At 42.1% G+C, this 12949-nt stretch overlaps 1 protein-coding gene across 1 annotated transcript in view; it reads left to right on the top strand.

Moving 5' to 3' along the window:
* Positions 1 to 12949, top strand: part of LOC115146267 (pleckstrin homology domain-containing family G member 3-like) — a 57553-nt gene that overhangs the window by 23151 nt on the left and 21453 nt on the right. Inside the window, exons 3-4 of the mRNA XM_065004250.1 lie at positions 6667 to 7175; positions 9698 to 9798. Coding sequence (XP_064860322.1) covers positions 6667 to 7175; positions 9698 to 9798 — 610 coding nt within the window. The remainder of the gene's footprint in view (positions 1 to 6666; positions 7176 to 9697; positions 9799 to 12949) is intronic.

Genomic DNA, 12949 nt, shown 5'->3' with positions numbered 1-12949 from the left:
AAATAAATCGCAAATTTAAATCGCAAATTCAACAATAAGTGGTTATTGCAAACAATCATTAGCCTGCTATTCAGTAGAGTGGCTGTGTGGTCCCAAGTCTAAGATTAAGGCTCATTCGCCATGCTGTCAATGAAGCATGATTTGTGCTGCACTCAAAACAACTGGTAACGCGGAACTGCAAAATCTGACTTTAGTGAGGAAAATACGTTTTGAACTTTCTTCCAACTCGGAATTGTACATTCGGAACTCGGCCTCTTTCTAGAGCACCGACCTGAAGATCACTGGCATGATTCAACCTGTTTTTTTTTTCCCATAGTTCCCAGTTGTCTTGAAAGCACCATAAATCCAGAGAATGCCAGACTGATGAAAGTTTGACCATTTGCCCACAAGGACCTCCGCGCCACCTTCCTATTCAAGTGAGCACAGCACAAGGCGAGTGCTGCATAAATGATGTAATATGCTAGGGAGATATGTATACTGTATCTAAGAAAGTAATACTAAGTTTATGTTGTGTAGTAAGCTGTCAGTAGCCCATGTGCCTCACCCAAATAATTTGGTATTTTTTCACCTCTTAATTTCACCTAATGTTCAGACTTGGTGGTTCACATGTAGCCAATAACCTGTTTATGGGAAATGTAATCATCAAATATTGTACGAGCCTTCATTGTCTGCTTATATGCCCCCTTTATTTGGTCAATAACAAAAGTTTATTTTCCACCATAATTTGCAAATAAATTCATTAAAAATCCTACAATGTGATTTCTGGATTTTTTTTCTTCTCATTTTGTCTGTCATAGTTGATGTGTACCTATGATGAAAATTACAGGCCTCATCTTTTTAAGTGGGAGAACTTGCACAATTGGTGGCTGACTAAATACTTTTTTGCCCCACTGTAGTTTTGTCAAGTCGGTTAGGACATCTACTTTGTGATTGACATGTAATTTTTCCAACCATTATTTACAGACAGATTATTTCACTTTTTATTCACTGTATCACAATTCCAGTGGGTTGGAAGTTTACATACACAAAGATTGTACTTTTTGGAGAAATGTCCTCGGGTCTGATGACCCAAAAATAGAACCATAATGACCAACATTATGTTTGGAGGGAAAAGGGTGAGGCTTGCAAGCCAAAGAACGCCATCCCAACCATGAAGCACGGGTGTGGCAGCATCATGTTGTGCGGGACTGGTGCACTTCACAAAATAGATGGCATCATGAGGGAGAAATTATTGTGTGTGTGTATATATAAATTATTGAAGCAACATCTCAAGACATCAGTTGACCAAGTTGAAGCTTGGTCGCAAATTTGTCTTCCAAATGGACATTGACCCCAAGCATACTTCCAAAGTTGTGGAAAAATGGCTTAAGGACTACAAAATCAAGGTATTGGCGTGGCCATCACAAAGCCCTGACCTCAATCCTATAGACAATGTGTGGGCAGAACTGAAAAAGTGCGTGTGAGCAAGGAGGCCTACAAACCTGACTTGGTTACACCAGCTCTGTCGGGAGGAATGGGCCTAAATTCATCAAACTCATTGTGGGAAGTTTGTGGAAAGCTACCCAAAATGTTTGACCCAAGTTAAACAATTTAAAAGCAATGCTACCAAATACTAATTGAGAGTATGTTAACTTCTGACCCACTGGGAATGTGATGGCTGAATTAAATCATTCTCTCTACTCTTATTCTGACATTTCACATTCTTAAAATAAAGTGGGGATCCTAACTGACCGAAGACGGGGAATTTTTACTGAGATTAAATGTCCGGAATTGTGAAACTGAGTTTAAATATATTTGGCTAAGGTGTATGTAAACTTCTGACTTCAACTGTATGTTCAATTGTATTCTTCATACTATAAAATATTGCCATGGAATTCTAAGCAAATTAATTAGTGTAGTACAGATCAGGGCCTAACATAAGGACAAAGAGTATGCTATTCTGTTCTTCTGAAATGGACTACATTTTCTAATGGTAAATTACTGTGAGACTGGCAGTTATTTGCTTGAAAATCATTGGCTGACACAATTTTGACTGTCACAGTCCATAACTACTACCATGTCCCGTTCAAAGAAGCTTAAATCTTTTGTCTTGCCCATTCACCTTCTGAATGGCACGCATACACAATCCATGTCTCCAAGGCTTAAAAATCATTTTTAACCGGTCTCCATCTACACTGATTTTAAGTGGATTTAACAAGTGACCTCAATAAGGGATCATAGCTTTCACCTGGTCCCGTGTCACTCAGTTGGTAGAGCATGTCACTTGCAATGCCAGGGTTGTGGGTTCAATTCCCATGGGGGACCAGTACAAAAACTCACTAATGTAAGTCGCTCTGGATAAGTGTGTGCTAAATTAGAAAGTGTGTGTGTGTGCCGGACTCTGACATTGCTCGTTCTGATAGTTTGGGATTTTGTGTATTGCTAGGTATTACTGCTCTGTTGGAGCTAGAAACAAGCATTTTGCTGCACTTGCGATAACATCTGTGTACGCGACCAATAAACTTTGATTTGACATGTCACTTAATTCCAGTAGGCTGTCTGAGATGGACATTATGGTCGTTGTGGAGAAGACGAGGTGTTTTCTGATCATGAAACATCCTTTACATCAACAGTACCTTATTTGGTTCTGTACCGTATGTAGTTCACATCAATCATGTCATCATTGGCAGACAGGGTAATATCAGTTTTATGTTGTCAACTTCAAAAGAATGATGGCTCAATTGTAAACGTCTGTAGATTACATCTGTTCTAAACTGTCTGATTACTCGGCGACCCTTTAGAATGTCTTGGCTTCCTTTATCTCAGGCTGTGGAAATGCTATACTATTGCTCAAAGCCAGGGGATGATGTACTCTCTGTTAATTACCTGAGCTGTTCTTCCAACTAGACCTGGCTTGGCTCAAGGGAAGTCCCATGGACCTGGAGTTCTCATGTGTTTAATTTTCTGACACTGTCTGTTCAAAGTGGCCCAAAACATGCAGGTCCCATTCACATTGAAGAACATTGTTCAACAGTATAATCTAAGGTGATCTATAGCTACCCAGGGGGCCGGAGGGCTGTGAACTAACAGAAGTAGTCATGCTTGTGGAATTTACATTGTGAAGTTTAACAGGCAGCAGCGACCAGGAATTCAAAGAATTACAATTAAGGGTTCAGAATGAATACAGCAGGAATCCCAGCTATTCTTCCTAAACAACGTGATTAATGAAACAGCCCATAGTACTGTGTTCAGACATTAGCAGTTGATCTGATGTAATCCCTGAGCATGTACCTTACTTTACAATGTGACTTATTTTTAACCTATTCCATTGTCATACTGTAACTATTTGGAACAGAAAACACCATTTGTAACACTAAGTTATTGAAGTTGCAGTGTAGCCTAAAATGTACTCCAAATACTATGGTCTTTGTAACCTTGACTTGGGTAATACTTCTGTTTGGCTGGGTTAATGATTGTATTGACATGGCAGCTGCAAAAAGAGCTTGACATAGGACTAAAACAATTTTACCAAATCTTTTAGTATGTGACTGAGCTAAAACTGGAGGGTTTGTGTTTTGATTGTGTTGCTGTCACTCGGATTGAATAATATTGTGGATATAAAGTAGGTCTAGATCTTTTCTGTTTTGCTATTTTGTCCGTCATGGTAAATGACTGACGTACCAGAGATGTGTACTTTCCTCTCTGCTTATCCTGCGTCTGACTTCCTTGTCCACAGAGGCCCAATGGAAACTCTGCCCTGCATCACAGTAAGCTAGCTAACTTAGTGCTAACCTTATTGCCAGTGCCACATGTTTACCTAGGCCTACAGTAGTTTCCCGATAGTGATGGAATTTAGGCTTACCGGTGTTTTAACGATGCATCTTTCCTGCAACGGCGAAGATGTAACATGCATTTCCCAAAACACCATGAAAAGCGAATTGTCGCTAAGTGCCTTGTTGGAGGATGTTGATACTAAAAGGATCAAAAACGGGAGCGCTGCTCTCGGATCAGCTTTCTCCATTCAAATCTTTCCTTAACAGTTAATTATTTCACAATACTGACAACAGATCAGCTCCTATAGAGATATTACCACCTACGGCTGCTTAAACCAATAAAAATTCACAAAATCACCCATTTGGAACGTTAGGCTACACATATGTTGAGACAAATTAGACAATAGCCTACAAATAGCCAAATAGAACTCAATTGATTGAACAGGAAATAGATTTTACAGCTTGAAATAGGCCTATAGCGTACTGTTTATTTTAATGGAATCATCTCAGTTTTCATTTTAAGCATATTTTTTATATGTTGCTTGTTTTGTTTCAATTGCTAAGACATTGATGACTTTGTAGTCCGCTTTGTTCTGACGTTATCGGTGGTCGCAGAGACAGAATTACATGGTTTATCAATGTTTAGCTGAACGCTTCTGTGTATAAAGTGACACGGGAGGGCAGAAAAGCATCTAACGATGCACTTGGTCTGAGGCAGGTGTTAGATTATGACCATTTTCAAGTGCAACGTTAATAAGGATGGTTTTCCCCAAAGAAACACTCCCACGAAGGTTCTAACGATGAACTTAGCCTTAAGAAGCTTTCGGGAAACCTGGCCCAGGGCATTTAATTTGCATTCCTTAGCATTGCCTGCTACATCAAATCAAATTTTACTGGTCACATACACATTGTTAGCAGTTGTTAATGCGAGTGTAGCAAAATGCTTGTGCTTCTAGTTCCGACCATGCAGTAATGTCTAACAAGTAACCTAACAATTTGCAAGTAATCTAGCAAAGCCACTCCATGTGTGTGGACAAAATCGTACAGAGGATCTCAAACCAATGGAGTGTGGTATCAGGCAAAGAGTACTTTCTCTTCAGTGGGTAATCGGAGTAAGGAAAGGGGGTGGGGAAGTTGCAGTAGAGTTGGTTTACGATTGCTGTTTTCTCATATCATGTCTGGTCTGGGTGCTAGTGCCTTAGGCCTTCATGAGTTATGTTTCCTGCCTTACCCATCCAGTACAGCATTTGGATTAGGACCAATCTCACTGCCATGACTTGTCCTGATGGTGGTGATCCTAATGTTGAGTGAGTCACACCATTTATTTCAGAATTCTGTAAAAACTATATTACAATTTTATTAGCCTAGATCAGGTTATATCATTTGCTCTCCACTTGTAGAACTGAGCGCCTTTTGAGACTTCATTAGGGTTTGTTAGGAGACCGGAAGATTAGGGTGTATGTTTGGACTGTCCTTACTCCCCCAGTATCACCTCCCAATGGCCGGGCATTGACGTCAGCACAGCGGTTCTAGGAAGGGAGGGGGAGACCTTGGCGGTTGGCGCTCAGAACAGGCGAGGTAGTAATTTTCACAGCCAAAAGTAAATGGGGAAAGGAGGAGCTTCTGTCTAAGCAGATACTACAGCAGAGACCAACGGCCTACTGTGCTATTACTCCCTGTAAGTAGTACTATTACATGGTTTTGGAACTACTTTAAACAGCTTTTAAGAAGTGGTCAAGGTCAACCTTTGCTTGCAGGCTCATCCCTTGCTTCCTCTGACTTGACATGCGTGAGTCTGGTGTTGTTGCAGACGAGCTCTACAGTGGATTGTAGAAGCTGGATTGTAGCCCAGACTGAGATCACTGACATCATCCTGTCTATAAGTCTGTAGAGGGAGAGACACTTGTTTTGTTTCCTGTATCTGTTGACTCTACAAATTACTGACCAGTGACCTCAGATCTTTCATCTACAATTTCTAATCATTTTTGTTTTACATTCATTATACCTAATCACTATTGTGATTCTTTACTATATAGAAAGGGCCTCAGTTCTTCTGAAGTCATTGCTGACAGATCACATTTCTGTCCCGCTTTCCAAGTCCAGTCAAATGGCCAAGCTGCCTAGTGACAGGTCCATGTTATTAGTTGTGGGATGTCTGCTAACGACGCACATTTTATGACTGCGTTATTGATTTCATTAAGAATGTGTCAACACTGCTGTAGTTGGAAACAATTTCAAAGAGTGCTCCATGAAATGTCTACCACCGCCATCTCTCAAACTCTCTGTTCTCACTTGGCAATATCCCTGACCTGGCTTAGTCACTGCTGTGGCCAATTAAGGGATTTGTTCTCGAAGGTGCAGTTTATTGGCAGGAATATGTATTTTTTAATAGTGCAAAATGGGTTTGACCTTTGACCTTAAGAATACTTTCTGTGACTTCATATATTTGGAACATTCCCCGTCTGGGCAGGAAGTATGTGAAACTGAATATGGAATCAATTTCTCTTGATTTGAAAAGTAGTTCAATAAATTAGATGTATAAACAGGACTCTGGTTCCGACTCCCCTCTCTTCTCCCAACCTGTCTCCCCCTCAGTTTTCCTTCTGTTTTTCCAAGACTTCGCCAGTACCAGTAAGGGAGGTTGGAGGAAATGGCTGGGGTTTCCAGAGAATGTGGAACGCTGTAATTGGGGCATGTCCGTAGGATTTGAGAAAGCCCCTTTTGCAGTAGAGCACTCTTCTTCAGGCTGGGACGCTGAACACTGGGTTCATACTGTCATATCATCTGACTACAGTATTTGATTAAGATGGATCTAAAATGTAGTGGAATGTGCCAATTTTAACAATCTGTTTCTGCCCATGTGCCCTGAGACTCTATTCTCATTCTCATTCTCACTCTCTCCTCTCTCTATCAGAATCTCCTCGGTTGTACTCTGCCCTCTCCATCAGTGGTGGCCATGAGCGACAAGAGGGCTACAGCCGGCTCTGTGCTGACCCCTCAGCGGGAGAGGCTGAGCGTCCAGTGAGCCTGGTGTCCACTCTGTCCTCAGTCTCCTCCCAGGACAGCCACAGCCTCTACGGCAGTACCTCAGCCCTCCCCTCCACACCACCTCCCCCCAGTGGAGCGGACATTGACCTGGAGCTCAGCCCTGCAGAGGGAGCCAGGGAGCAGCCACAGATCAAGACGCAGGGCCTCAGCCAGGGGGGGACCAGAGACCAGTGGCTGAACCACAGTCAGACCAGGTCCCAGTGCAACAACAACGCCACCACCAACAGGAGGACTAATGCACCTCAGACCCATACCTCACCCTTTGCCACTGAAGCCATGGCGCCCAACCCTAAGCTCAGCTACGTGGACCATGTAGTCATGGAGATCATTGAGACGGAGCGCATGTATGTCAGGGACCTTCGCAGCATTGTGGAGGTGAGTCTCCTTGAGGGTTACATCCAATCAGTTCTGGTTATTAGGACGTGATCTTAATCAATGCAATCTTTTCACTATAGGCCATATGATTAGTGTAATTTAATAGGTAATTTCAGTGTTTCTTTTGGAATGGTATGTAGTTATGACTTAATATCTGTACCTCCTTTTATATAGAGGTGATTTATTGGAGTTGGCCAGTAATGAGACAAAGGAATGGGCTTCATGGGTTTAGGTTCTCAATTTTCCAAGTGACTGCTGGCCTTTGAAGCCACGTGTCTCTGGTACCAATAAAATATTCTAGGGTTGATTGTTTTACCAGGATCTAGTTTGATTTCCTGTTTTGTTTTTGTGGTTCAGACAAATGTTCCCTGTGTATTTCGTAACTCACAATAGCAGTTGCATTTCTTTTCCAAATGGCATTCTCATATCAGATGGAAAATTCCATAGTATGTAACCATTATAGCCTGTAAAACCAGCAGATTAGAATTATAGAGTAGCTGTTGTGTTTTTAAGCTTCTCTATGTAGGTTAATGCTTTCTATATGTTTATATTACTGTGAAAGCATACAGAGCTGAGACTGGGATCTTTTCACGTATTTAGTTCTAAAGCAGAATCAGGGCCAGGAAACAGCATCTCAAGGCAGAAACTTCTCCCCTGATGATCTTGGTCAGAGATTTGAACAGCTGCTACTGATTTCATCTTCTAGTTGTGGCAAATGGGACAGAGTTGATTCATCCGCTCTGCAATCAAGTCAACTGGTCTCTTATGGCTGCTGCCTTTGTAGTCAAACAACTACCAACTGTGCAGATTGATCAGCCTCCCCTATTGCACCCTTCAGGTTGGAATAATTATCCTCTTTGGATGAGTACTGACAGGAGTATGGTGGCGTAAGTCCTGTTAAGTGCAGGTTATAATGTCTTTAACACATGATGCAGACAGGTCAGAGGTAGTGTGTTACGGGCACTCCTCACTGAGTCTCTGTGTCTGACTGGGCTGCTGGCGCCTTCCCTAGGTGTTGAAGGGAGATCTGCCCTTACCGAGCCCTCGCTACAGCATCCGCCAGAGTAATGACACAGTCCTGCTCCCCAGACACTCTCACACTTCCACTGGACTTCCCACTTTTCCGTGAGCACTGCCTAGCTGCCTGCTGCACTGCGACCCAAACTAGGATACGGAGCCCTCCGGGCCCTAGCAGGCAATGGCCAACAAAAACACAGCCATCACAATGCCAACTGAAGAAACATAGGAGAGTAGCAACTTTTTTTCCCACATGCTGTTGAGGTGGGAAAAAGCTGGCCCATTTTTCAATAACAAAATCTACAATTCTTTCAACCCCCAAAAAGTTCAACCTCTCCAATCTAAATGCAGCATTTCAATGACTTGCTCTGCAGTAGCATCTTATTGTGCAAAGTTACAGTAGCAGGGATGTTAAACTTGTCACTTCAGTGATGTATTTGATGATTCATCTGTTTGGTTTTGTCCTGCTACTGTTAGTGTCTGCTCTACACATAAACTATCCAGGAATATGCTCCTCCACACCATATCATAAAGCAGAAGCCTCTTAATCTCAGCTCTAAGACAGCTGTGTGACAGGTGGACTCACACCTCCAATTCCGCCTCGACAGATGTCCTGAAATTCTGTGGGTCAATATCTGTTTACTGGGTTCCATAGCCTTCTTCCCAACAATTTCTCACTAGGCCATCTCTGTCACTTGACTACCCAGAAGTATTGCAACCCTTTAAATGCCTCTTCCCCTCCCATCCCCTAGAGGGCATTACCCTTTATGGGTTACCCATCCATAACCACAAGCCTAGACCTAACCTTGAGCTGACAGTCTAATAGTAGGCTGTACATACAGCTAACTGCCAAAATAAAGGAAATGCCAACATAGTGTCTTAATAGGGTGTTGTGCCACCAGAACAGCCTCAATGCACAGATTCTACAAGTCTCTGGAACTCTATAGAGGAATGCAAAACGTTCTCGTGTGTGAGGACTCTACTTTACTCTGCACTGACTGGATGTGTGCATGTGTTTGTATACAAACATGAGTGTAATTAGGTGAGAGGAGCAACTGTGCCTATGTTTTTAGTTGATATTGTCTACCCCAGAGTAGTCCTGCAGCCTGATGAGAGGGGTCATGGGAGGAGAACACTGTGCTGGTCTGAGACTGTTTTTTTACAGAGCTACTGACCTCACAGTAACAAGTAATAAATCCTTAAAATAACAATTTGAACCGCTTAGATTTGAACACACAAATCATGAGTCATGCAGTTTTGTTGTACTAGACAGCAGATAGGATTAAGTCTATGTGGTCTTTTTAGCCTGTGAACAGGATGTGTAATAACTTGAAGCGGAATCCACCAAGGAGGTAACCGCTTGAGCATGTTTAACTTGATCTATACACAAGCTCCCTCTACTGCAAATAATCAGAAATGGTATTTTAGACAGAGCACTCACTCCAGGATGGTTCTTCATTAGGCAGATTGTCGGGGCAGTATAACCAGTGTTATTGTTTCTCTAGGATTACCTGGCTCACATCATAGACATGGACAACCTTCCCATTCGTCCAGACCAGGTTTCTTCCCTGTTTGGGAATATAGAGGACATATATGAGTTCAACAGGTAAGCTGCAAATGTCATTGTTTTATTTTTACAGACAGTCTTCACAAAAACAACTCAACCTAACACTCAAACCTTTGAGCAGACGTTGAGAAGACATATTGACCTTTTTAGTGGAATGTTCTTTTGACAAAGATTCAAAGGCTTCCCGGCAGGACATCTGTTGTATGGCGGTGTTGGAGAGTTTATCCATCTAAATCTGTTTTCAGGACAAAGACAAAATGACTGACTAACCAACACCAAATGCAGATTGGCCTAGAACAACACAGCAGATTGGGTTGAGTAAAGAATGAGACAAATCACACTATGGCTGTATATGTCAACTCTGCTCCAGACGTTAACAGGACGATCACCTGCTCTGTGCACCCATTTGGATGTTTAGATGGGAGATATGAAGCTGTTGTGCAGCATATGCTCACCAAGCCTCATGCCAAAAGAGAAAAAATAAAACATCCTTATCCTCTCAGAGTAAGGCTCCTCCCACATGATTCCCATTCATGGCGTAATGCCATAAAAACCCAATGGTTGAAAATAATGGTTCTGGTGCATTTACAGTTGATGTCGGAAGTTTACATACGCTTAGGTTGAAGTCATTAACTTGTTTTTCAACCACTCCACAAAGGTCTTGTTTACCCAACTATAGTTTTGGCAAGTCGGTTAGGACGTCTACTTTGCATGACACAACTCATTTTCCCAACAATTGTTTACAGACAGATAATTTAACTTATAATTCATTGTATCTCAATTCCAGTGGGTCAGAAGTTTACATACACTAAGTTGACTGTGCCTTTAAACAGCTTGGAAAATTCCAGAAAATGATGTCATGGCTTTAGAAGCTTCTGATAGGCTAATTGACATCATTTGAGTCAATTGGAGGTGTACCTGTGGATGTATTTCAAGGCCTACCTTCAAACTCAGTGCCTCTTTGCTTAACATCATGGGAAAATCAAAAGAAATCAGCCAAGACCTCAGAAAAAATTGTAGACCTCTAAGTCTGGTTCATCCTTGGGAGCAAATTCCAAATGCCTGAATGTACCACGATCATCTGTACAAACAATCGTACGCATGTATAAACACCACGGGACCACGCAGCCGTCATACCGCTCAGGAATGAGACCCGTTCTGTCTCCTAGAGATGAACGTACTTTGGTGCGAAAAGTGCAAATCAATCCCAGAACAACAGCAAAGGACCTTGTGAAGATGTTGGAGGAAACGGGTACAAAGGTATCTATATCCACAGTAAAATGAGTCCTGCATCGACATAACCTGAAAGGCCACTCAGCAAGGAAGAAGCCACTGCTCCAAAACCTCCATAAAAAAGCCAGACTACGTTTTGCAACTGCACATGGGGACAAAGATCGTACTTTTTGGAGAAATGTCCTCTGGTCTGATGAAACAATAATATAACTGTTTGGCCATAATGACCATTGTTATGTTTGGAGGGAAAAGGGGGAGGCTTGCAAGCCGAAGAACACCATCCCAACTGTGATGCACGGGGGTGGCAGCATCAGGTTGTGCGGGTGCTTTGCTGCAGGAGGGACTGGTGCACTTCACAAAATAGATGGCATCATGAGGTAGGAATATTCTGTGGATATATTGAAGCAACATCTCAAGACCTCAGTCAGGAAGTTAAAGCTCGGTCGCCAATGGGTCTTCCAAATGGACATTGACCCCAAGCATACTTCCAAAGTTGTGGCAAAATGGCTTAAGGACTACAAAATCAAGGTATTGAAGTGGCCGTCACAAAGCCCTGACCTCAATCCTAAAGACAATTTGTGGGCAGAATTGAAAAGGCGTGTGCGAGCAAGGAGGCCTACAAATCTGACTCGGTTACACTAGCTGTCAGGAGGAATGGGCCAAAATTCACAACTCATTGTGGGAAGTTTGTGGAAGGCTACCCGAAACGGTTGACCCAAGTTAAACAATTTGAAGGCAATGCTACCAAATACTAATTGAGTGTATGTAAACTTCTGACCCACTGGGAATGTGATGGCTGAAATAAACAATTCTCTCTAATCTTATTCTGACATTTCACATTCTTAAAATAAAGTGGTGATCTTAACTGAGATTAAATGTCAGGAATTGTGAAAAACTGAGTTTAAATGTATTTGGTTAAGGTGTATGTAAACTTCTGACTTCACCTGTATGAGATTTCCACCAGTGTAAAATAGAGCTTTTGATTAGTGATTATTACATCTTAAGCAGGGCGAGTTTTCATGTGCATCCCTCTGGCTCAACTACAGCATCAATATACAATGTGTTACACTGGAGTGGGGAGTTTGCTTTTGTTTTATAAAGTAAATGAAGTTAAACTGGATTACTAAGATGTAGTCTGACCCAGACATGGCTGCTACAGCCTGGGGATGCGTGCCATTGCCCGCGTTACACTTTCCATCATCTCGGCTAAACCCTGCTAATTTGCACGACTCAGTCGCAGCAAGGGCCCAGGGTGAGCTGATCCGAGCCAAACGTACTTTTAAAGCACTGGTTTGAAAACATGTGCAACTCTTGCACATTTCCCAGGTGATGGAGGACATTAATTCAAGCAGAAACTGTATGAACCTCTGAGGAGATGTGAAATGGCATTCTCATTTGTCATTGTATTGGAGAATGAATGTCTCACGCAGCAGACTGTAATACAGTTCATTTTCATACGCGGGGTTTTCAGATGGTCCTAGACTTGTCATTCAGTTTATAGATGTGCATGACTGACCAGTGACTGCATCTGAGTCATGCTATTATTAAAGCTACAGTACTGCTCCCGTTTCAGGGTCAGGTCACTGTAAAGGTCATCACACTGAAATCTTCTTGTACCCCTGAAACAGAAACAATGTTTCCCTGCAACTATAGGCCACATATTGGCTTGATGAAAGAATGTCTTGGAACATGTTCAGGATTTGTCAAGAAAATATTTGTCTTCAGGCAAAACAAAAAAATATAAAGATATACCATTGTACTCAGCATATTGACATATTGCTATGTTGTTCCTTTATTTCGTCAGCCCATGCAGCTGAAGGGTGTTGTAAGTTATGAAAGTGTTTGATTTTGTGTGTGACCATGTAAAAACAACTTTTGTTGGTTTTGTACTCCTTTTATGTTTTTGCATGGTGACCCCTCTCTCCTTGTGTCCACTCTGCTGTGGGAAACCTGACCC

The sequence above is a fragment of the Oncorhynchus nerka genome, linkage group LG18, assembly GCF_034236695.1.
Source record: "Oncorhynchus nerka isolate Pitt River linkage group LG18, Oner_Uvic_2.0, whole genome shotgun sequence".
NCBI lineage: Eukaryota > Metazoa > Chordata > Actinopteri > Salmoniformes > Salmonidae > Oncorhynchus > Oncorhynchus nerka.
Note: the sequence above shows the minus strand (reverse complement) of the source record. Positions and strands in the feature narration are given on the sequence as shown.